Source organism: Silene latifolia, chromosome X (genome assembly GCF_048544455.1).
Source record: "Silene latifolia isolate original U9 population chromosome X, ASM4854445v1, whole genome shotgun sequence".
Lineage (NCBI taxonomy): Eukaryota > Viridiplantae > Streptophyta > Magnoliopsida > Caryophyllales > Caryophyllaceae > Silene > Silene latifolia.
The window spans coordinates 323,799,492-323,824,992 of NC_133537.1; the positions used below are offsets into that span (position 1 = coordinate 323,799,492).

Here is a 25,501-nt window from a genome sequence, read left to right on the forward strand (position 1 = left end):
TCATATGTACAAAGTGATGTCGGTAATAATGCATGCATCGAATTCTAACAGCCGTAATTATGCATGCATCTAGTAATATTTAATTTAATTTTTTTTTATTTTTTAAGAACAAACAACAACGGTTATTTTATAACAACCCGTTGTCTTTAGTTATAACAACGGTTTTGAATATTAAAACCCGTTGTTATAACTTTCCCCCCAAAATTGTGTCACACTTTCTACAACGGGTTTTTATACATAAAACCGTGGTTAATAGTTTTAACAACGGTTTCCTTAAGTAAGCCAACCGTTGTTAAAACCTTCTACAACGGACGCTTTAACAACGTCCGCTTTTTTATATAACAACGGTTTTTGACCGTTGTTATAGCCTGTATCTGTAGTAGTGAATAGACTAAATAAACATGTGCAAAGTTCAATTTTAGGATGAAAAAATTGTCTGATTTGGGTTTGTTTGATTACTGGTTACTTCATCTTGCATTGTTGCATCCAAAATGTTGTCTGATTATGATCTGCTTCATCTTATATTTACTGCATGCCTTTGTTTGCTGCAAAAAGTTGTCTGATTTTGATCTGCTTCATCTTATATTTACTGCATGCCTTTGTTTGCTGCAAAAAGTTGTCTCGATTCTCGATCCGCTTCATCTTATATTTTCGCATGCCTCTATTTTCTCGCAAAATCTTACCCGATTCTAATCTGTGTGATTTCGCATGCTTCAACTTTGATGTTGTACCCAAAAACTTGCTTCACACTTCTTCTATTCTTGGTTTGAATAACCCGCACACATGTTAGTGTGTACAACTCGGGTCCGCCATCTTCATTTGTAATCGCATTAAGAGGAGCAAATTCTTTGAGTAATGTTACCAACAGTACATTTCCTTTGTTGGGGCATTACTACAACCGATTTGCTCTTTCGAATCAACCGCACACATGTCAATGTATAACTCTTGTCCGCCTTCTTCATTTCGACTGCATTAGGATGAGCAAAGCTTTCAAGATAATGTTACCAACAGTGCGATTTCAATTGTTGGGGATTCTTTGGGAGCGACTGCTCTTCTTCATTCTTATCTGCTCGCACACCTAAAGTTTCACCCTGTACTAGTAATTGAATCCACTAAATCACTAATAGAGCTTCCATGACCAACATTTTGTACATATCTTATGCCTTTGGTTAACTTGATTCGATCGAGCGATTAAATATTCGGTAGTAAACCTTGTGCTGCTAGTTTAGTTTTGTGCATATGAGGTATAGGATAATCAATACCACCTTTAAGTGGCATAATTTCTAACATGCATGCCTGCAATGTGATAAAAACATAGTTAAGCTTCACCACATCTAGCTCTTCAAATGCCTTCATGGTATTGTGAACTAGTTCATCTAAAACATTTGACTTCTTTTTTTCCTGTAGAGACTGAATTGCTCTAAAAAAACCCAAATCAAGTACATTTAAATCAGGGGAATTTGGTGGTTGATGAGTAAACTTTATATTCCACCCATCTGCTGAAGCAACCTTTCTGAAATCTTCATCCCTATTTGTTATATGAGGTCTTGCATTATCCTGCTGTATGAGGATATTTTTTACTATAATTAGCAGGCCATTTTGCTTTGATAGTAGGTAGCACTTTGTTAATCAGCATATCTTTGGTTACTTTCTTAGTGATGGATTCTATACACTTGGTTTCTAATGTGCTAGCCACTCTATTCTTTGAATTCCTTTTAGCTGGTACATCCATTACAAATGGCCATATACCAAGTTTCCCATCACAAAGTACTTTGTTTGGACCATATTTTGGTCTTGATACAGCACGCATAAACATAACCTTACTTATGAACCTTTTTGATTGACAAGATCTATGAGGTCTTCTTTCTTTTTGACCAACATAAAACCTTTGACTAGGTTTTGTTATAAAAAAAAACCATTTTTCATCTATATGAACTAAATTACTCTGATCTTTGAAAACAAATTGTTTGGTATGTTTATCATATTGAAGTTGTGAAAGACAATAAATTAACCTATCAAGTTTGTTCTTATCTGTAAGTTGTGGCTTGATTGCATTTGTATGTGAGCCAATGAGCTTTGTTGAAACCCATCTGCTGAGTGTTGATTGACTAACACCCAAACCTTCACTTACTTCATGCTGAGTGGTTCTCTTGGCCATCTCCAATTTGTCTAGCTGAGTAGTGTCAAAGGTCAGTCATATATGAATTATATTATTTTCCTTCAATTATAACAATAAAAGTTTCAAACAGGCCGCACGAAGCGCGGGATACTATCTAGTAATTGAGATTACTGGAGTGACACTGACCAATTAGGGTCGGATTGTGTGCATTAGTAAATTTGTGAAAATCATATACTCCGTATTTAATTTTAGGACCCTTAATTTTCTTAGATCTATTATCAAAATCTATCTTACATTCTTACTTATTCTCGTAGTACATGAAATATAAACAAGATACGGAAAAAATACGGCGCTATAACTAGGAAATATATATCATAAACTACCTAGCTAAATATATTAGAATAATAACTTGAATTAGGAAGGTGATATATTTTCTATAGTAAATATAATTGTTGTATTTCACTAGGATTAGGATTTAGGATTGACTTTCCACAATTTAGTCTTACGCTTGTATAACTTCATCCATTGTCATAACTCATAATACAAACCACAATTCTCAATAGTTTAATAGTTTTCATCCTTAAGTTGCCCAATTTTTCAAGATGCCAGAGATTTCTGTAGGTATCCCGTCAACGATCAACGACGTTGGCAGCACCACCAACAACAACATCAATTGCTCTTTTATTGACCAAGATATTTTGGATTTTCTTTATATTTTATTTCTGGTATGCCTGTCAGTCGTCATCATTGCAGTTTACAATTATATATGGAATGTGCCACCCTTCAAATTCAAACTAGTCTCACTCGACGTAGTTTCCATGACAATCTCTAACAATTCGACTTCTGATATTAACAATTACGTGTCAGGGGATGTGAAACTGGCCCTTAGTTTTACGAACAAAAATGAGCAATTAATAATGATGGAACCTCTTCTAGTGTCGTTTAAGCGTGGCAATGAGTTCCTTTCCTCGACAATAATGGATCCTTTCTACGCAAAGTCCGAGGAAAACAAGACCATTGAATTGGACATGAGCGTTAGGGCATCCCATCTCAAAGATAGGACGGTTAATTCAATGGCTAAAGATTTGGCCATAAATCAAGCTGTGGAGTTCAAATTAATTATCCAGGGACGATATTGGATCAGTTCATCAGGTCACGCAACAGACAGTTATGGAGTGGGGATTACCTGTAACGGTGTCAACGTCAAGTTTTCACCGGCAACTAACTTGACAACCGGAAGCATGGTCGACTATCGGCGCTCATGTGATATAACCATTACTAACTAGCTAGACTGACTAGATCTAATTAGTTTATTATTTACTTTTTAAGTTTTAAATTTTAATTGATTGTCTCATTTTTTCAAATTCAGCCTACTTTATACGGAGTATTACTTAGTTGATTTTTTTTTTTTCTTTTCATCTTGGTTTATCGTTACTGTTACTATATTTCTACTTGTGCATTGAATCACCAAAATCTGGAAAGTAGATATATTAGTACCTCTAATATTCATGGACAGTACGTTTTTTTAAGTATGTATCATCTACTAGCTTATTCAAAGTTTTCGACTAAACTGGCTAGTAAAACTTTTTTGAGACGTGGTATTCATGGCCTGGTTGTGTTCAAAACTTGCATATAAAATTGTAAACTTTTTTGCTCCAAGAAAGTTGTATATAGAGAGATGAAATATGATAATATCAAATATGACTACCACAATTTGAGGGCAAATTCAACAATTTTAGTTGTATTATCTAACAAATACTATTTTTCTTTTTATATTATGAGAACACAAATATTCGTAACATGAACGATATTATTTTGCTTATGATTTCAGGACGTCCCTTCTTTGACATATTTTTATAGGGTTTTTCGGACTAATCGTTATTAGTTAATCATTCTTAATTGTTGCTTCATTACTTGACCTTTGACTTGATTAGCTCTAAAGCTAGTCATTACTTGACCATTAGGCACGATTATCCCTTGGCCAAGCTAGTAATAATTAGTTTAGAAATTATAATAATAAGGCAAATTAGAATGCAATTAGGAATTAAAACAATTTTTGATCGACAGTAGAAGAATATAATAAAGGGCGTGTAACAAGGCGTCAAATAGGAGTCTCGAAACATATGGAAGTTTGTTCCCTTTTTGATTAGGAGTAGATCGCCAGTAGAAGAGTAAAGGGCGTGTAAGTGTGTAACCAGGTCGTCAAATTGGAGTCTAGAAACATAAGGAAGTTTGTTTCCTTTTTTTATTATTATTAAGGAGTTGTTTTACGTATATTTTTGATCGTCGAAGAATAAAGGGCGTCTAACCGACGTCAAATATGATGAGTCTAGAAAGTAGAAACATAAGGAATTTTGTTTCCTTTTTTGGATTAGGAGTTGTTTTATGTATATTTTACTATAATAGCATTTGATGTATGTATTTTTTCAATTAGGTTTTAAGAAATCCACATAATCGACCTAGTTTTGATCACACGTTTGCGGTTTGAATCAATTTTCAAATCTCGTTTAAACTAAAGGTCGACGTCTTTACTTTAAACTCATTATTGACTCGAAGTCTCGGCAGACTTTTAGTCAAATTTCCCCATAAAATTAAACTCGTCCCTCGATCTCAAGAGTCACGAGTTCGGTCTTCATCACTATGATCGTTGGTTTATTGTAATTCGCTTCCATACTCATTTTCAATATCTATACAATCTATACATTCGTATATCTATCTATACATATCTTTCTATACAAATATTAATTCAGTTGCATATTCTTGCCTACATGGCATCACAAATTTGAAGGTTTGATGACTTGTAGAGGGTTTATCAATTAGGGTTTTTCTAACTTATGTCCACTAGGCATAGTATAAGAAACCCAAAATAGAAAGTAATAAATGTATTTTCTTGTAAATCAAAGTAAAAGTAGTTGATATTGCAATTTCCCATACAAATATCATTTATTTTCTTTCCTTTTTGAGTTTATTATCCTATGCCTAGTGGGTACGTATATGTTAGAAAAACCGAATCAATTATTTGTCAACATAATTACGTTCTTTGTCTCAATTATTTATTGAATTTAATTTAATTAAAATATTTTCTTAAAGAATATTAAAATAAATAATTGATGGGACGAAGTGGGGGGAGTATTTTAGCATAAAGCAGGCAATATTGCAAGTGAGACACGAAAATGTAGTCACGCAGAATGGGAACACATTATAGAACTAAAGAAAGGGTGCATTTAAAAGTGGGACAGTAGCCTATAGCTAGAAACTAGGAGTTTTTTTTATCTTCACCAATGATTGCCTAAATCATAGAGTGAATTATGCTAAATCATAGAGTGAATTATGCTGAGCCGACTATCCCTCGATACGGAGAAAGAGCCTAAGAGCATCCACATTGAAAAGGATGATGCATCCTCTTAGCACCTTCTCTCATCTAAGAAGATGTTCTCTTTAATGTGGGATCAATTTAGACATCCTTTTTGAAAGAGGAAGGGGAAGACTTCCTCTATTTTTAGAGGAACTACAACCTAGGCCCTTGTGCCAATTAGTCATGCATTTCCACCATGTGACATATAATTTGTTTCTTTTTTATTTTTTGGTCATTAAAAATTTAAGAGAGGATAAATAAGAGGATCCTCTTTAATGTGGGAAAAAAATAGAAGAAAACTTAGGAGGAGGATGGAGATAGTGGGAAATGAGGTGTCAAAAATATAGAAGAAAAGAGAGGAAATAAGAGGAAGATGATATACTCTTCAATGTGTATGCTCTAACTATGTTAAAAAATCTCAAAGTTGGAAGTTTTGGTACAATATCTATATGAATTCGGATTGGTGGATTGTAACTCAATCGATCTTTCCCTCTATTCCATTCAAATTCAAAATCTATTTTCTATGATTGTCTAAATCATACAATGATTTATATTGAGATTGTCCTTTTTATATGGTGATAGCCTAGGTTGCACGGACACTCCTCCTAATAAGCGTTCCCGTGTCAGACACCCGTGTCAGACACGACACTCGTCGGACACACGTCAAAACGTGTCGGACACTTGTAAAGCCGCGTCTAACTTTCATCTTTTATTTGGGCACGTGTCCGACACGTGTCCATGGTATTTTGAGACGTGTGCATGGTATTTGGACACACCTCCAAACGGAATCAAGTTGAATTTAAGGTAAATGGCGAGAATTGTTATATGGTTGAATTTGGTGGGGAAATAAGCTGAATTGGAGACAAATGATGTTCTTTAGACTAGTAATGAGATGTCGAAATAGATTGATTATAAGTTGGTTTTTGGTTTTGGAAATGAGAATGAGTTATAATTAACGTAAGTTTTACTTTCACTTATTTAAATTTAATATTCAATAATTTTCCAAAAATAAAATCACATATATATAACTATAAAATATATATTTTATTAAACTTAAATGACGTGTCCCGTGTCCTAAATTTCATGGGATGCCGTATCACGTGTCCGTGTCGTGTCAGTGTCCGTGTCCGTGTCCGTTTTGGTGCAACCTAGGTGATAGCTTAACTACATTCATACTCAAAAGCTAAAGCTTCTATATGGCATCCAATTGAACTCGAATTGTAGCTAAATTATGGGTACAATTCTCTTTCATCAAAGATCCCCATTCTCAGTTCCCACCATCTAAAATATTAATCACAAAATCTCATTGAAAACGGGCGATATCCGTCACAAGCTTGTGACGGATACCGTTTGCTCTCACAAAATACTCATTAAGAGGTGAGTGGGAAGCACATGGGGGGTGACCTACTTTGTCCCCTCTCCCTTTTTGTGAGAGGTCACAAGCTTGTGACGGAATTAGCCCGTCACAAGCAAGACTAACTAAATATTGATTTGAGTTTTCAGAAGTCCATATATAAGCGCCTATATGATTTATTGATTTATCGCATTAGTTACCAATAAGTATGTGTAACATCAATGTATGGGTATATATAATTTCGTAGTTACAATCCAATGTCATGTACCAATGGCGGGCCTAGGATTTACGCCTTAGAGCAGCAAGGGCACTCGCCCCTGTGGCTCGTGAAAATTTCGAAGCTTTTAATGTAAATTTTCAAAAAAAATTCGAGGCTCCCTTATACTAATTCCTTTATGCCCGACCCCGATCCGGTCTAGCCATATAACATCTCTTTCCATTAGTTTTCCTTTGACGTGGAAATATAGTCCTCAATCATATCTTATGGATCTATCTAAACGGCTTAAACAACTACTATCACTTTATGACAAATTAAGTACCAAGCCTAAAGACTAAAGTTAAGCACAATTGTCCGTATTTGCAAAATTACCTACTTTCCACTAATTATGCTTTGCGTACTACTCCCTTATTGACAAATTTAATGGGCGTGTCTTCCACTAATTGGGAGTGTACTTAATTTAGCTAACTTACAAATTGCTACTTATATTACACAATCCATATCTATTTGTAGTTACAATGTTCCATTTTCACCCATAGACAGCTCTAAAGGATGATTCATGTCAGCCGACCCCAAATCATTTTGGGATTAAGGCTTTGATATTGTTGTTGTTGTTATTGTAATGTTTCATTTTCACAACCATAAACTTCAACTAGTGTGTTCATAGTTCATACATGTTCGATTTTAAATGTACTCTTATAACTTAGTGACGAGTTTCTGTCTTGACGTGTATGTGGAGCAATAGATTAATTAATTTCGATTTTATATCGAAATTAAATGTTCAATTTTTAACTCATGCAAATGAAAAACTAAAAATTTATGAGTGGTTTTTCTTCTAACTTGTCTAATTGTTTTCAGAAACACAAAAAAATCACCCAAGTGGTCGTATGAGGCGCTCGTATTCTTTACTTAAATAAGATAAAAAAAATAACTTGAATTGCTAAAATGAAAAGATATTGAGATAGCCTTAAAATACTGAACATACAAAAAAACCTTACACCCCTTTTTTTTGCTACAATAGTCTAAATATTATACATACACACACCATTTATCTTTAAATAACCATTTAAATCACTCTCAATTCTTGAGAATTCATAAAACATAAGAATTATCAAGGTGAATACTTATTAGCAAATTGATTAACCAAAGCAAGAGCATTACTAGTACATTCCATAACCCCTTGAAATTGGTCCATAATACCCTTCTTAACTGTCCTATTTAATACCTTACCTTCATCAACACAAGTATTTAAATCAGTAAGAGCTGCACTTGCCCAAGTTTGCACATTACTCATATGCCATACGAAATCCCGAGACCGGGATCGAACCGCTATTTGAAACTCGTGGACCGATTTCCCTAACCGGTCCACGGCGTCACTTATTTCTTCCATACAGTCCTTGATTACCGCAACTTCCTTGGGTCTTAGCCCTTTAGATTGGCTAACTTGAGTCATGCATGTTTTGGCGTACCGGGCCTTAGATAGGCTCACGGTTAGGGCGGTTTGGGCTAGTTGACGTGGGCTTTTTTGGATCTTTGTTGCGAAATATGAGAGTGATTGGACACATCTTGTTGGGTATGCCGTGGAGCTACATTTCGACTTAATAAAGTCGTTGGTCGTTGTTGAGGCGGGGTTGAAAGCGTTGGTGGTGGCGGTGGCTGTGACGGTGGCGACAAAGGTGGTGAGGAAGATGAGGAACAATGAAAGTGTGTAGGTAGCCATTGGGGATGTTTGGTGTTTTGAGTTAATTGTGCATGTAATGTAATGTGTGTATTATGGAATGTTGATGGTGGGTATATTTATAATGGATAACTGAGTAGATATTCGCCTTCATGATGGATATATCCGTCTTAATATTAAAATGGTTTAAATATAAGATGAATTATTTGTTTTTTCTATACATTCTGTTTTTTTCTTGTTTTTTTTTTCACTAAGCCTATTTTAAACATAAGACTTTAAAACCGATACACTTGTCTTATACTCCCTTTGTTCCGGTCATTTGTTTTCCTTTTTCATATTAGGGTGTCTCAGTCATTTGTTGTCCTTTCTATTTTAAGAATGAACTTGATGAGTAATTTGATCATTCTCATTCAATTTGTTCCACTTGTCATTTAGTTATTGGCCTTTTCCTATTTCTTTGGTCTTTGTGCCAAAATGAAAGGACAACAATTGACCAGGACTGAGGTATTATAACAATTTGTGATATTTGAAGGGGTAAAGAAGTGAGAATGGAGGTGTTCACATGGATTGTTGTATTTCCATATTGGGTGGGTCCAATATGAGTTGGATTTTGTGTATTGTTTCATGGGGTAGCCCCCGAATGCTAGATTTAAGGCCAATGTCGACCAAAATTCAATAGGGAGTAGCACAATTAGGTGAGTAAATTAATGAAGTTGAGATCATTATTTGTTGGCTTCGGTATGAGTTTGTGATTTGTCATACGGATATATACCTTGTTTTATTAATAGTAATAAAAAATGTAGGGATATTTTATGGTATATTCTCGATTTTTTCAAATTTTATTATTCCTTCGTTTTTCAAATTCTGTGATGTACTCTAAACTCTATACATTCTATATCATGACCTTATTTATTTTATATATTAGTTTTTTAATTGATCTATTAAATCATTTATTTACTATTCCAATAAATCGATAACCTACTCATTTACTTATTAATTCGTCAAATTATTCATTAACCCACTAAATACTATACGAATCTAACTAAAAATTCATCAAATTTCCATTATCATTTTATGAATCATAACTGAGGTTTTAAATAGTAGTTTTTGCTTATTAAAAGTGATTTGTGATGTTTTCACATAGAATGATACAACATTAATGAAAACTTGGTTATTTGATAATGATAAAGTTAACAGAGAGTTAAAGAAGGTCATGATAGAAAAATAAGTAAAAAAATTTAGGGGTACAATGTAAAATATATAAAGTATAAGAGTACAATATAAAAAACCGAAAAATTCAAGAGTACATTGTAGAATATCCCAAAAATGTAATATAAGAGTACATTGTAGAATATCCCAAAAATTCAAGAGTACATTGTAGAATATCCCAAAAATGCATGACAAGAGTTTGAATCAAAGACATTTTTACAATTTTTTAATCCGCGATAAGTTCTTACATTTTTGTAGACACAAAATCTCATTATAGACGGCAACTATCCGTCTATAACTAAAGACGGGTCAAGTAATATACCATATTACGCATAAAACAAACAACTTACGTAATGGTGATAGATTTTAGAAGGGGAGAGTATTTCATAAGACAATTGTAATTGATAATAGTTGTTGTGTTATTGATATCGGTAGAATGATCGGTATTTATAATACCTTACAAGAAACCCTAAGCATTACTAAAACCCTAGGACGTAGCCGTCACTACCAAACCCTAGATGATAGTCGGCCCTAATTGGCCTAGTATCCTAATACCCTCCCGCAATCGTAAAGGCAGTACATAATACAAACTTTACGATTGGAGAAATACAAGCAAGATAATAATTAAAATAAAAACATGGATTTTCAAATCTTCACGAATCTTCTTTATGAAAAACTTCTCATCGTCGCAAGGCAGTAGATATTGCGTATAGGACTCGCCAGACACTTCTTTTGGGTGCGTATAGGACTCGCCAGACACTTCTTTTTGGGTGCGTATAGGACTCGCCAGACAATTTCTTGCGTAACTCGCCAGTTTTTTTTTTTTTGGGTGCGTAACTCGCCAGTTTTTTTTCAGTGCGTAACTCGCCAGTTTTTTTCAGTGCGTAACTCGCCAGTTTTTTTCAGTGCGTAACTCGCCAGTTTTTTTCAGTGCGTAACTCGCCAGTTTTTTTTTCAATGCGTAACTCGCCAGTTTTTTTAGTGCTACCTTGGTCAGAATTGATGATTTTCGAAAGAGAAGAATCACGAGGTTTTTTTTTTTTTTTTTTTTTTTAAATTGTTTTTTGTGAAAGGAGATTTCGAGTATTGTAAATCCCACCGGTGGGCATCGACTCATATTTTGCCCACCGGCAAGAAAGCGGAAACGATTTTTAGAGTCCTCAAGAAAGAGGCTCTGATACCATGATAGATTTTAGAAGGGGAGAGTATTTCATAAGACAATTGTAATTGATAATAGTTGTTGTGTTATTGATATCGGTAGAATGATCGGTATTTATAATACCTTACAAGAAACCCTAAGCATTACTAAAACCCTAGGACGTAGCCGTCACTACCAAACCCTAGATGATAGTCGGCCCTAATTGGCCTAGTATCCTAATAAATGGAGCCCAAAAATAACACCACTTAAAGAATATTTGGCCCGTCTCTTGCTATAGACGGATATATCCGTCTATAGCAAGACTTGTTGTTTTTGTAGAGGAGATTGTTACCAAATGGATTAGCATTTAGCAAGTTGATGGGTGGAAACCTTTAAGTGTGAAAATAGAGTAAAATAAAGCTAGTGGTAAGATATTGTTGCTTGAAGTATATCGGGATTTTCACGCTGCCAAAAAAAAAAAGATTCTAAAAGCACAGGTAGAGTGGTAGAGCTCTATGCTTTTTAGAATTGAATTGAGTGTGACCAATTTGGTTGGGTCTGTTTGCACTACATAATCATCATATCATATACTCCCTCCGTTCAACAATTATCACCCAATTTCTCTAATAAATAGGAGAAATATTATATTGAAGTGAGGTGATAAAAGTTGAATGGAGGGAGTATTATATTAAAACAGAAACCATTTGTCGCGTGTCATTGGCGGACGGCTTCTGGCACATGTCATTTGCAAATTAAATATTCCATTTCTGTATAATCAGCATAATTTCCATATCGTAGTTGCTCATTCATGGACACATTTTACTCTATCAAGTACTTTTTCTCATAAAATTTCCATATTTTACCCCTCTCTTAAAGAAAAACAAAAAACTCTCTCTATTCTTCCCCAAAACATAATCAAATTCTTATCAAAATTTTCAATTATAAATCTCAATTCTCATATTAAACAAGAAATTATTTCTTCTTATCAATAAATTGCATTAATTTTGTTTGGATGAAGTTTCTTCACTTGTTATTTTCTTCAATTTGAACTTTAATTTTCCAATTAGGGTTTTTTGGAATGAACACCATGGTTACTGTAATTAAATTTGTACCAAAATTAATTAATTGTTGGTAGGTAGCATCATAATTAAACTGCTTCTTTCAATTGCTTTTAATGTCGTCACAATTCTTGGCGTCATAACTAATTATAAGATTGAGGGAAGCTCAATTCTAGATAATTTTGCAATCAACTATCTTGAAAATTATGGATTAAAGAGGTTGAGATTGAAATGAGGATCAATATGATAATGATTAATAGGAAGGGACTTGAATGTCTGATTATCATGAATGTGTATAAAAGATTGAGGATTAGATACGAGAAAGACGGCGGCGGCATGAAGGCGTTAATGGTGATTGACATCAATGTAATTCATCACTGCAAATAGATACGAGAAAGACGGCGACGGTGGCACGAAACTGCTTTTGCATGTTTTAGTTTTTCTATTATCGTTTTTTTTGTGTGGAGAGAGAAACTTGAAAGTTTGAGAGTTGAAATAAAAGGGGTAAAATGGTAATTTTCGTCCATGAAAGAGTAAAACTCGTCCATGAATGAGCACCACCCTTTCCATATTTGAAAGATTTTTAGAAGATTTTCCAAAATTTGATGAGTATCTCTTTGAAAATCTATCCTTTTAAACTCATTATCATATATTACCTATAAATCAAAAAAGAATCTTTCCTAAAATCCCTAAAATCATGTGTAGTGATGATCATATAACTTGGCCAAATATTATAACTTTGATTATAATTATCCTTTTTCGGTGAATCAATATTAAAATTTATTTACACTAGAAGAAATTGAAATACATGTAATTTTGAAGATAGAGTATGTTTGATGAATAGAATGAAGCATTAAGAGTTGATGATAATTACGAAAGACCGAGTCATCCGTTAATACTTAACTGCACCGCTTTCATCTTTTATTCTTTAGGATTTTTGGTAATTTAAATACTTTTCCTTATTTTAAAACTTTTCTTCTTTTTGTTTTTTTACAAAAAATATTATTTCATCCATTATAATTTTGATAGATTTGAAGACGATTTTAATTGTTGAGAAAACGATTAAACGTTGTGTATTACTTATATCATTCTAAAATCAGAGATTGTAGAATAAGACGGTTTCACATATATGACATCTTTTTTATCTAAGAAAACAATAATTTAATGTTATTAGTGAATAAATATGTGTTTTTTATATAATGACAATCATATTGTAAGACCGTTTACACAGTAATTATGGAAAAACCTTATATATACATCACTATTTGTGAGATGATTACTTTTTGAGAGGTTATATTCTATAAAAGAATTGTTACTATTAAAAAATATATTATATAGATAATTAGACATTGAACAACATTTTACGAATATATGAAAGTATTGCTTCTTGGTGGCACAAAAAAAGTATATATTTTTTAATTTCATATATTAATGTGTATCCTTAACGCATACGTTCAAAAAGCATTTTTATTATTTATAGAAAACATATTTCAGTAAAATATATGACACTCTTTCATTCCACTTCTATTTTGAAAAAAATTAAGAGACTTGGGTAAAATAACAGTTCTACCCTTTAATTAAAATGAACGGAGTCAATGTCATTTTGACTAAGGGAGTGGACGAGTGGTAGTTACAGTTTTATGAATAAGATTGGTTGTTAATCCATTTAAGACAATAAATTAAAAAATAATGCAATTAATTTGGGTTAAATTTTAGAGTATGAATAAGATTGGTTGTTAATCTATTTAACATACTAAATTTAAAAATGAGGCAATTAATTTGGAATAAATTTTGGAAAAAAGAAGAAAATGAAATGGAAGAGTAATTACTGAAAAATATTACCAAGACAAATGTATAACAAAAAAATGAGTCATTTTCGCAACTTAGGAAGCTTGAGCCTTAAGAGAATATCATTCAGTCACTTACGAGGTACAAGGTAATTAATCATGAGACTATTACATCAAAGAAGGGAAAAATAGCTAATTAAAGTTGTGAAATAGCTAACCAACCGACCAGTAAGAAACTGATTAATTTTGTTACAAATACAAATTTGTTTGTTTGTGTCAAAATATAAACGACTAAAATAGAATTGAGGTAAATGGAAAAAAATGGTTTACGACTGGTAAAGAAAATACTAAAACCTAAGAATTAATATTTTTAGCATATAAAGAGTTTTGGCCAATTAAATTTGAGTTTGGTCAATTTAGATGCTTAATCTGTAAATTTAAGCATATCATTATTTCACACCTAATGTATGAACATAGGTTAACATTTAATAACATTGTGTACCAAAAAAATATTTTAATAACATTTTTCAAATTAAGTCCATAATATATATCAAGTCATGAGCAATAGATAATATAGAGTTCTCAAAAAATCAATTTAGATACTTAGTATTATTTTCTATTTATAAAAGCTGGAGTGATGATATAGGATCCTTTTGCACTTTTTTTCCCCTCTATTTTCATGCTTTCCGACTCCATTTGAGTCGGTTTTATACGTTCTTGCTTGCAATTCATGTCCCAATCCCCATGCCTATGATATTGTACCTCCCTTGCAGGAATTGAGGCGAGAATGGGAGAATTGAAGCTAGAAGAAGAGCCCAATCAACTAAGCATGGAAGAAGGAGGAAATGATGTTGAGAAGTGTTCCCAGTCGGTAGGCCGGCAGCCGGTCAACCGGCTGGGAACGCCAAATGTATACAATTCAAGTTGAAATCAAGCAAGGAGGATTCCCAGCCGGTGACCTGGCAGCCGGCCAGCCGGCTGGGAGAACAAATGAGCTGAAATATTAAGGAAGTTACAGGAACTTCCCAGCCGGTCATAAGGCCGGCAGCCGGCTGGGAGTTCCCATAGAGCCCAGAAATCAAGTTTGAAGTCAACGTGCTCCCAGCCGGTCAGTGACCGGCAGCCGGTTGCCCGGCCAAGGACACCTGATGATATCAAGAAATTAATTCAACTTCCAGGAATCTCCCAGCCGGTCATAAGCCCGGCAGCCGGTCGACCGGCCGGGAGAACAAACTCGTGTTTTCAAGCCCATTTACAAATCCTACCCTAATCTTGGTGCAAACTATATATACCCCCTCCCTTAACCATTTGTACACACACTCCCAGACCTGAATTAATTTCCCTTTCCAAGTTTAAACATTGTTAATTAAGTTGCTAATCTTTCCTTAATTAGACAAGTTCTTCAATTATTACATCATATTTAGTAGTAGAAATTGGGTTGTAAGAAGATTGAAGGTTTTTCCTTCCTTATTGTTCAATCCAAATTCCTTTGTTGCTTTTGAGTTGGTATTATTTCTCTTCCTAATTTCATTAGTTTACATTTGCTTTTCCATTTAGTTTTGTTTAATTGTTTATGTTAAATTTTCATCCTTGTTGTTTGATTGTTGTTATTTTCACTCTTGTTCATCTTGCCTTTGTTCATCCTTGTTATTTTCACCCAAAGATTGAGTCTTTGATTTCCTTGAGTTAAAGATTGAATCTTTGAGTTGTTTTTGTTAAAGATTGTGTCTTTTAGTTTAATCATCCTCATTATTAGTTTAATTTATCTTTCTTCATAATTATTGTTGGATTGTTGCATGTTTAGAAGTAGAATTCATCCTCCCACTATTGTTATGCTTAAAGACTCCATCTTTATTGTTTCCTTTGCTTTTAGAAACATGATTAGTGAGTAGTCCTCCACTAGGACTCGGTTTGACCCAATATGAGTAATTTCACTAATTGAATCTCTTAAAGGCTAATTATTTGGGGAAATTGGTGAGGGTAATTTAGAGGATTGATTTGGTTTATGGATTGGTTTTGGGTAGTGTCGATTTGTAACCCTTGTCCACCAACGAGAGTTGGTTAGGTTGTGATTTGGATACCCGGAATTCGACCCTATTGCTAACCTAGGTTGAGACCGAAAGGGAGAACCGGGGGAGGGCACCTCTAAATTAGCGTTTGAAATCGACCTCCGAGAGGAGGAGTGGGATGACCCGGATTACGATGAGTACTTAGTGACCTTGACCGATTTCTTGACCTCCTTGGAATAGTGCACATTTTTGGGGTTGTCGAGTGATAAGTTAAGGATTCCGACCTTCGAACCCGAGAGGGGGGTTGGTGGGTAATGCTAGTGTCCTATCTCGAACTCGAGAGGGGGGTTTTAGGCGAATTAGAGCCATCTCCTCCTCACCTAGCTACCCTTGTGATTAGCCTAGAGATTTAATTATGTGAAGTTATGAATTGCTTTGGGAAGAACCGAGTCTTAGGCCTTTAAATTATTTGATTTACAACTTTTCATTTCCTCTTGCTCATTTACCTATTTCTTATTTAGTTTGAACTTCACTTTGCCTTAAGTAGTTCTAGTATAACTAATTCATCCCCTATTGCCGACTTAGCTAAACGATAGGATTAGAACAATTAGTAATCTTTTCAACTCCTTGTGGGATCGACCCTTAATAGTGTACAACGATTTTATCGTGCACTTGCGAGGTATTATTTGATAACCATCAAGTTTTTGGCGCCGTTGCCGGGGAGTTCGGCTAGATATTAATTGTTTTCGTTCTAGTTTAGACTAAGTTTTTTGTGTTACTAATCCTTCTTTTGAGTGTGTAGGACTTTTTGCATGAGTAGGAGAACTCGAAGAGGTCAACCAATTGATCCGATTGACCACGCGATTGAAGCTACCGCAAGAAGACTAAATTCAATCCGTAGAAGGGGACTTATAGAAACACCAACTTCCGAAGAAAATTTAGTAGTTGAAGACTTTCAAGAAGAACCAAGGACCTTTGAAACTTTTGAGAATCCCTTTGCAACTCCGGGAGAAGAAGTGACAATGGTCGCGGTTCCTATGCGAGATAACTTGGCTCCGAAAAAGGTGGTGAATCCAAGTATAGTCAAGCCACCTATTCAAGCCAACAATTTTAATGTGAAAGCCACCTTGCTACAACTTGTCCAAGGGAATCAATTCGGAGGGGGAGCCACCGAAAACCCCATCGAACATCTCAACGAGTTCTTGGATAGTTGTGACATGTTCAAGGCCAACGGAGTGTCGGAGGATGCCGTACGCCTTAGGATTTTCCCTTACTCCTTGAGGGGAAGTGCCAAGGAATGGCTTAAAAGTTGTGAACCCGACTCTCTTCGGACTTGGGATGATGTCTCTAAGGCTTTCCTAAACAAGTATTTCCCACCACAACGAACCGCAAGAATCAAGAGTGAGCTCCAAGGCTTCACCCAACAAGAAGATGAGACCATTTATGAAGCATGGGAGAGGTACAATGGCCTCCAAATGCTATGTCCTCACCACGGGATCGGGGATGATGAGATAATCAATAACTTTTATGAAGGCTTGAACAATGAAATGAAGATGAACCTTGATTCCGGCTCGGGGAAAGGAGCATTGGATAAGATAGATCACAAGACGGCCAAAGAGCTTATTGAAGAGATGGCTTCTCGTACCTTTCATTGGAACAATGATAGGCACAAGAGGAAAGGAAAGTCAACGGTTGAATCGGCCAACAATGTTGAGGTAAAAGGGTTGATTGAAGAGCTTAAGCAACAAGTTGCCTTGATGAGTTCAAGCAACACATCTTCTATGAGGAACCAAGTTTATAGTTGTGAGATTTGTGGAGACCAAGGACACCCACCCAATGAGTGTCCTTTGATGGTAGGAGATGGCAATTGCATGGAGCAAGTGAACGGGATATGGGAGTCTAGTCCGGCCAAGCAAGCATTTAACAACAACCAATATCACCCCGGAATGAGAGCCCACCCAAACTTCTCTTATGGCTCTCAAAATGTTCAAAACCCAACCTTCCAACAAAAATCAGAACAACCAAACTTTCAAGCTCAAAAATCAAACACCACATTCAATCAAGGACCACCGGGTTTCCAAGGAAGAACCTTCCAACCAAGACAACAATTCCAATCACTCAACCCACCAAATAATCCACCTTTCCAACCAACCAACCCACCTTTCCAACAATACACCCAACCAAAGTCAAACATGGAACTCATGATGGAACAATTGATGACTTCCCAAAACCAACTTGTCAATACTCAAACACAATTCATCAACCATGCCACTCAAAAACAAGAAGAGACAACCTCATCCATCAACCAACTTAGAACCCAAGTGCAAGCTTCTCAACGGATGAAGGACAATCAAATCTCCCAATTGGCTTCCCAAATGAGCCAACTACAAGCCTCTCATAGAAAATTTCCGGGTAAAACCGAGGAGAATCCGAAAACCATAAATGCTATCCATTTGAGGAGTGGTAGAGATTTGGAAGACATGACATTTGTCAAGAAGAGGAAGAGTAGTAGACCGGGTGATGTGGTTGAACCTCAAATTGTGATTGAATCTCCTAAGGTAGTTGAAGAAAAAGGGGTTGATGATGAACTTGTGGAAATTGTTGTGGAGACTCCAAAGGTGGTTGATGAACCAACAAAAGTTGTTGAAGAGCCAAAGCAACAAGTTGTGAGGACTTATGTTCCACCAATTCCTTTCCCACAAAGGTTGGCAAGAGCTAAGCTTGAACAAAAATATGGAAAGTTCATGGACATGATGAAGGGTATCAATATTACCATGCCTTTCATTGATGCCGTCAAGGAGATAACAAGCTATGAAAAGTTCTTGAAGGAGCTAATCTCAAACAAAAACTCCTTGAGCCCGACAACCACGGTGAACTTATCCAAGGAGTGTAGTGCAATTCTTATGAATGAGGCTCCTCAAAAGCTTGAAGACCCGGGGAGTTTTTCCATACCTTGCAAAATTGGGACCGTGAATATTGAGAGAGCCTTGTGTGATTTGGGGGCAAGCATTAGTCTTATGCCCCTCAAAATTTTCAAGAAATTGAAAGGTTATGAGCTTTCACCAACAAGGGTTTCTCTCCAACTTGCGGATAGGTCGGTAAGATACCCAATCGGTCTTATGGAGGATGTCCCACTCAAGGTGGGTAAACTTTCATTCCCATGTGACTTCTATGTAATGGACATCCCCGAGGACTCAAATATTCCCATCATATTGGGGCGCCCTTGCCTTGCTATGGGGAGTGCCATGATTGATGTGAAGAATGGAAAGCTTTCTCTACAAGTGGGTGAAGAAAAGGTAGAATTCTCCTTGAACAAGGCTATGAAGGAGCCTTCGGAAGAAAAGTCTTGTTACATGATTGATGTGGTAGAGGAATGGGTTGATATGAAGAAATTTGATGAAGACAAGGGTTTGCAAGGGTTCCTTGAGGGCAAGGTAAAAGATTGCAAGGAGCACCGGGAGTATGCTTTAGCTATGGAAGCAACAATTGAAGAAGACCCGGACAAAGAATTTGAGAGCTTGAGAGGAGATGGTAAAAAGGAGGAGAGATCCACGCCTCCTCAAGTGGAGTTGAAACCTCTTCCCTCTACTCTTAAACATGCTTTCCTTGGCCCTAATGACACTTACCCTATTATTGTCAATAGTGCACTCAATGACACCGAACTTCAAAAGTTACTTGATGTTGTGAGAAAATATAAGGATGTCATTGGGTACTCAATTTATGATATCAAGGGGATTAGCCCTTCTTTTTGCACCCACCGCATTCATTTGGAGGATGAGAGTGCATCTTCCATTGAGCCTCAACGCCGCCGTAACCCCGCAATGAAAGAAGTGGTTAGGAAGGAGGTGTTGAAGCTCTATGATGCAAGTTTAATTTACCCTATCTCCGATAGTGCATGAGTGAGCCCGGTGCATGTTGTGCCAAAGAAGGGCGGGGTCACGGTAGTCACCAATGATAAGAATGAACTAATTCCAACAAGAGTCACAACCAGGTGGAGAATGTGTATAGACTATAGACGCCTCAACAAGGTGACTAGGAAAGACCATTTCCCCCTCCCTTTCCTTGACCCAATGTTGGAAAGACTTGCCCAACACTCTCACTTTTGCTACCTTGATGGGTTTTCGGGGTTTTTCCAAATCCCGATTCACCCTAATGGCCAAGAAAAGACCACCTTCACGTGCCCGTTTGGCACCTTTGCTTACAGGCGCATGCCCTTTGGGCTATGCAATGCGCCGACCACATTTCAAAGATGCATGCTAGCTATATTTTCCGAATATGTTGAGAATATAATGGAGGTGTTTATGGATGACTTTTCTATCGTAGGCACCTCATTTGATGGATGTCTAGCCAATTTGAGTAAGGTCTTGAAAAGGTGTCAAGAGACCGGTCTAGTCTTGAATTGGGAGAAATGTCACTTCATGGTGACATCCGGGGTTATTTTGGGTCATGTTGTGTCAAGTAAAGTCTTGGAAGTTAATCAAGCCAAGATTGAAGTGACTAAAACTTTACCCCCTCCCACTAATGTCAAAGGAGTTAGAAGTTTTCTTGGGCATGCCGGTTTTTACCGGAGATTTATCAAGGATTTTTCTTTGATTGCCCGACCTTTAACATTGCTACTTGGCAAAGATGTGCCCTTTGAATTTACTAATGAATGTTTGATTGCTTTTAATAGGTTGAAAGAAGCTCTCATCACCGCTCCAATTATGCAACCTCCCACTTGGGGAGAACCTTTTGAGTTGATGTGCGATGCTAGTGATGTAGCGGTGGGAGCGGTGCTTGGACAAAGGAAGAATGGCAAACTTCATGCTATATATTATGCAAGCAAAACCTTGGATGAAGCTCAATCACACTACACCACCACCGAAAAGGAGCTTTTGGCAGTCATATATGCCATGAACAAGTTCCGTTCCTACTTGGTGGGCTCTAAGGTGATTGTACACACCGATCACACGGCATTGAGGCACTTGCTAATCAAGAAGGAATCAAAACCATGCTTGATCCGGTGGATACTTTTGCTCCAAGAGTTTGATATTGAAATTAGAGACAAGAAGGGTGTGGAGAACGTGGTAGCCGATCATCTCTCTCGGCTATTCCATGACAAGGTTAAGGATGGACTACCAATTGATGACTCCTTTCCGGATGATCAATTGTTCGCTCTTGCTCTAATGGATGTACCTTGGTACGCGGATTATGTCAACTATTTGGTATCCGGGGTCATCCCACATGACTATGACTCACATAAGAGGAAGAAATTCTTTCATGATCTAAGGCAATATTATTGGGTTGAACCTTGCCTATACAAATCTTGTGCGGACGGGATAATTAGGAGGTGCATTCCAAGTGAAGAAGTGAAGCCGATAATTTCTCATTGCCATGATATGCCAAGTGGAGGGCATGGGAGTTCGAGGAAGACCGCCGCAAGAGTACTCCAATGCGGTTTTTATTGGCCTACCCTATTTCATGATGTGGCAACTTACGTCAAGAGGTGTGATAAGTGCCAACGAAGTGGCAACATTTCAAGGAGGCATGAGATGCTAATGAACTACATCCTAGAGGTGGAGTTGTTTGATGTATGGGGAATTGATTACCAAGGCCCGTACCCTTCCTCCTATGGATATGAGTACATACTTGTGGCGGTGGACTATGTGAGTAAGTGGGTAGAGGCTATTCCTACCAAGATATGTAATGCCAAATCGGTTGGCAAGTTCTTGAAGAATACTATTTTCCCAAGATTTGGAGTGCCTAGGGTGCTCATAAGTGATAGAGGTTTGCACTTTCATGAAAAGACATTTGAGGCTTTGCTTAAGAAGCATGGGGTTCAACATAGAAGAAGTCTTGCTTATCACCCCCAAGCAAATGGACAAGCCGAGATCTCTAACCGGGAAATCAAGTCTATTCTTGAGAAAACCGTGGCAAAGTCGCGAAAAGATTGGTCAATGAAGGTAGATGATGCTCTATGGGCATACCGTACCGCCTTCAAAACTCCTATTGGCACTTCGCCTTTTAGGTTGGTTTACGCTAAGCCTTGTCACCTCCCGGTTGAATTGGAGCACTGTGCCTTTTGAGCGGTAAAATTCTTGAATTTTGACATGAAGAAAGCGGGAGAGAAAAGGCTTCTTGACATGAATGAATTGGAGGAATTTCGCCTCAATGCTTATGAAAGTTCAAGGATTTACAAGGAGAAGACTAAGAAGTTCCATGACAAGGCAATTTTGAGAAGGGAATTCAAGGTGGGAGACTTGGTTCTCCTCTTTAACTCAAGGTCCAAGTTATTTTCGGGAAAACTCAAGTCAAAATGGTCGGGACCTTTCACGGTGGTCCGGGTTTTTCCCCATGGGGCAATTGAAATATCCGATGGAGACCAAACTTTCAAGGTAAACGGACAAAGGATCAAGCATTACATTGCCGGGGCACCCATCATGAAGAACATAAGCTCCATCGGTACTTACCTTCTCCATACTTGATTGAATTTCTTGACTATGTCGAGCCTACGACATAAAACAAGGGCGCTACATGGGAGGCAACCCATGCAACTGTGTAAATATCATGCATATAGGTAGGAAATGAGAAATTTTGGACGGGTGATTCTTGCCATTTTGATTGATGTTGGTTACAATTGTTGAAGAATTTGGGATTTTGCATGATGAACAAGCGTTTTACCATCAATTGGCCTTTTTCCGACGTCATGAGTCGGTTTTGAAAGTCGAAAACACGAAAGTCGAGGCCAATAGGTGATGGGATATGAGACTAGGGGCATATCGGAGAAATTGACATGGGAATGTATTCCCAGCCGGGTGACCGGCAGCCGGTCTTCTGACCGGCTGGGAAGTTCCTGTAACTTTTAATTGAAATGTGACAAAATGAAGGATGAGAAGTCCCAGCCGGCAGGCCGGCAGCCGGTCCACCGGCTGGGAATGCGCTTATTGGGAGAAATGTATCAAATTGACAAGGAAGGGAAGTCCCAGCAGGCAGGCCGGCAGCCGGTCCACCGGCTGGGAATGCATAATCGAAGGAATTGAAGTAAGGGTGTCCTCCCAGCCGGGTGACCGGCGGCCGGTCTTCTGACCGGCTGGGAGTGTTCTGTAAAGTTCCAAAAAATTTTCAAAATAGCCTGTTTTCCCAGCCGGGTGACCGGCGGCCGGTCTTCTGACCGGCTGGGAGGCCTCTGATCGGGAATTAAACACAAAAATTAACTTAATTCAATTCATTTTTTTCGACTCTTTCTTACCTCTATCCTCCCTCTAACCCTAACCCCTCTCCTCCAAACTCACCAACCACCACTTCCCACCATCTTCAACCACCACCCAACCACCAACAAACCATCACAACCATCCTCCTAACCCTTAACCCTCTACAAAACCAACAAAATGGCCCCAAAGAAAAGAGTGAGAAAGGGAGATTTGGCCCTCCAACAGGCGGAGATGGTGGCGGCGGCGGCGAACGATATGAGCTCCGATCCCGACTTCCTGGACCTCCAATTTGTATCCGTCACTATGAAAGGTAAATTCGCTTTATTCAAAAAACGTCCCCTCACCCCGACCCGATTCATTGATAGACAATCCATGCGGGAGTTAGGGCTAGACCAAGTTACTTTTGACTTGTTTGATGGGGTAGGAATGAAAATGATGCATGGGCTCCATGAGAAAACGTATGCCCGACTCACATGGGAGTTTTTGAGTTCCCTCCGTATTGATAAACATCGCCAATCCCAAAAGGTAGCGTTCTTGCATTTCCGTCTGATGAACAAGGATCACTCCTTGACCCTACCGACCTTTGCCTCTCATTTCGGGCTTGACACAAGCCCTCCTCACAAGGCACCCGAGACCTTTGACCATGGGGCCTTATGGAAGGTAATTACGGGTTTAGACGATATCCCGGGGGTCAAGAGAGCCACTAATACTGTCCATAATGCTGCTATACGGGTTTGGCACCGGTTTATGGGGTGGACTATTTTCGGCCGAGAGGAGAATCACAACTTCCGAACGGAGGAGTTGGAAATTCTCGGGTCTTACCTTTGTTCCAACCCCACCACCTTCAAAATAGACATTGCTCACCACTTGGCTCTTACCTTGCATCGCCTTAGCAACTCTCCGGGCCATATGACGTCAATTGTCGTGGGTGGACTCATCACCCATTTGGCAAAGCGGCTCAATCGGAGGGTCAATTTGAGTGGTATGAGATACATTATAGGGGATACAATGCTTTTCAAGAACTACATCCACCACAACCTCAATTGGTTGAAGACTAACCCGAATGATGGCCTTGACTATTGGCAAATACGGGTGAACGGTGTTGACAGAAATTCTATCCCCCTTCCTAACCCCGAGAAGATGAAAGTGGTGCCTAACTCACCACATTATTTGCTTGAAATTGAAATCCCCGAAGATCCCTCCATTCCACAACAACAAAATCCCAATCTTTGCTACACTCGTGACCGACCAATCATACCCGCGAGACCTACCTTGCGGTATGCTACACCGTCTTCTCCTTTCGTTGCCGGGCCCTTCCAACAAGGGAGGGGTCCTCTAGTCACCAACCACAACAACCACCCCCTCTCCACGCCGACCTCATTTCCTTTATGGAGGATATGAAAATTAATTTGGCAACCGCCGTGAGTGAGCGGCATGGGCTTCAACAACGACTTGACCGGATTTACTATGACCATTCCCTTGGTCAATTCCCGGTCTATGATCACATGATGAGGCGCCAATACAAGCATCCCTCCGGCCTTCACCTCTCTTACTATTTATTCCCGGATGGCGGACATCCGGAAGATGGGAGGATCCTTTACGGCGACATAAATTTGCAGCCCGACTATTATAGCGCCCCGGTCTTTCCCACCCCGCCTTCCACTCAAGGGGAGGGACACGACACGAGGTGGTTCGGGGGTGCCCCTTCCATCTTCACCGAGGGGGCTTCTAGTGGTGCCGGAGGGAACACGGAGGTGTTCGTCGGCATGAGCACGGAGATGGGGGAGTTTGGCTCGGATGCCCCTTTGAACACGGACGATTTCATCCGTGAGTCCGAGTTCGGGGCGGGTCATGATGATGGTGATGATGATGGCAATGGAGATGGTGATGGTGATGAGACCGAGTACGAGTAGAGCCTAGTAATGAGGGCTCCACCCACTCCCTTTCAATCCAAAATGACAAGTATGCTTTCTCCCTTAATCCAAATTCTCATCATGTTTAATTTTTCGCATGCATTTAGTTAGAAATTCACATAGTTGCATTCATATAGGATTGCATTAGGTTTCAATTTTGTAATATATTGTCACATTTAGACATTGCATTCACTTAGTATACCTTGCATTGTAATTTACATATTGCATATAGAATAGAGCATGCATTGCATTCATATTATAAAATCACAAAAAAATTGAAAAAATTGAAAAAATGACAAAAATCAACAAAAACATGTTAATTTATTCCTCTAAATGTCCTCCCATATCTATAAATAAGTGTGGGGAGGGCCTAAAAAAAACATGCATTTTCATTTTTAATTTCCTCCACACATTTATTTTCATTTGGAATTAATGTAAATAAATAAGTGTGGGGAGGAAATTCATATATTCAAA

At 37.8% G+C, this 25,501-nt stretch overlaps 2 protein-coding genes and 1 non-coding gene across 3 annotated transcripts; all 3 read right to left on the bottom strand.

Moving 5' to 3' along the window:
* Positions 1 to 1,191: 1,191 nt before the first annotated feature.
* LOC141620727 (uncharacterized) lies at positions 1,192 to 1,810 on the bottom strand. The gene is made up of 2 exons (XM_074437526.1): positions 1,649 to 1,810; positions 1,192 to 1,557 (listed from the first exon to the last, which is right to left on the bottom strand). Exons 1-2 carry the CDS (start codon positions 1,808 to 1,810, stop codon positions 1,192 to 1,194), a joined length of 528 nt encoding a protein of 175 aa, XP_074293627.1.
* A 6,172-nt stretch (positions 1,811 to 7,982) lies between these two features.
* Positions 7,983 to 8,828, bottom strand: LOC141618140 (pectinesterase inhibitor 11-like). Its single transcript, XM_074435248.1, has one exon. The coding sequence runs from the start codon at positions 8,763 to 8,765 to the stop codon at positions 8,157 to 8,159; it is 609 nt and encodes a 202-aa protein (XP_074291349.1). The 5' UTR covers positions 8,766 to 8,828; the 3' UTR covers positions 7,983 to 8,156.
* An 8,487-nt stretch (positions 8,829 to 17,315) lies between these two features.
* Positions 17,316 to 17,422, bottom strand: LOC141624783 (small nucleolar RNA R71). The gene has a single exon (XR_012534587.1). It is a non-coding gene; the product is annotated as a small nucleolar RNA R71 (small nucleolar RNA).
* Between the last annotated feature and the right edge of the window lie 8,079 nt (positions 17,423 to 25,501).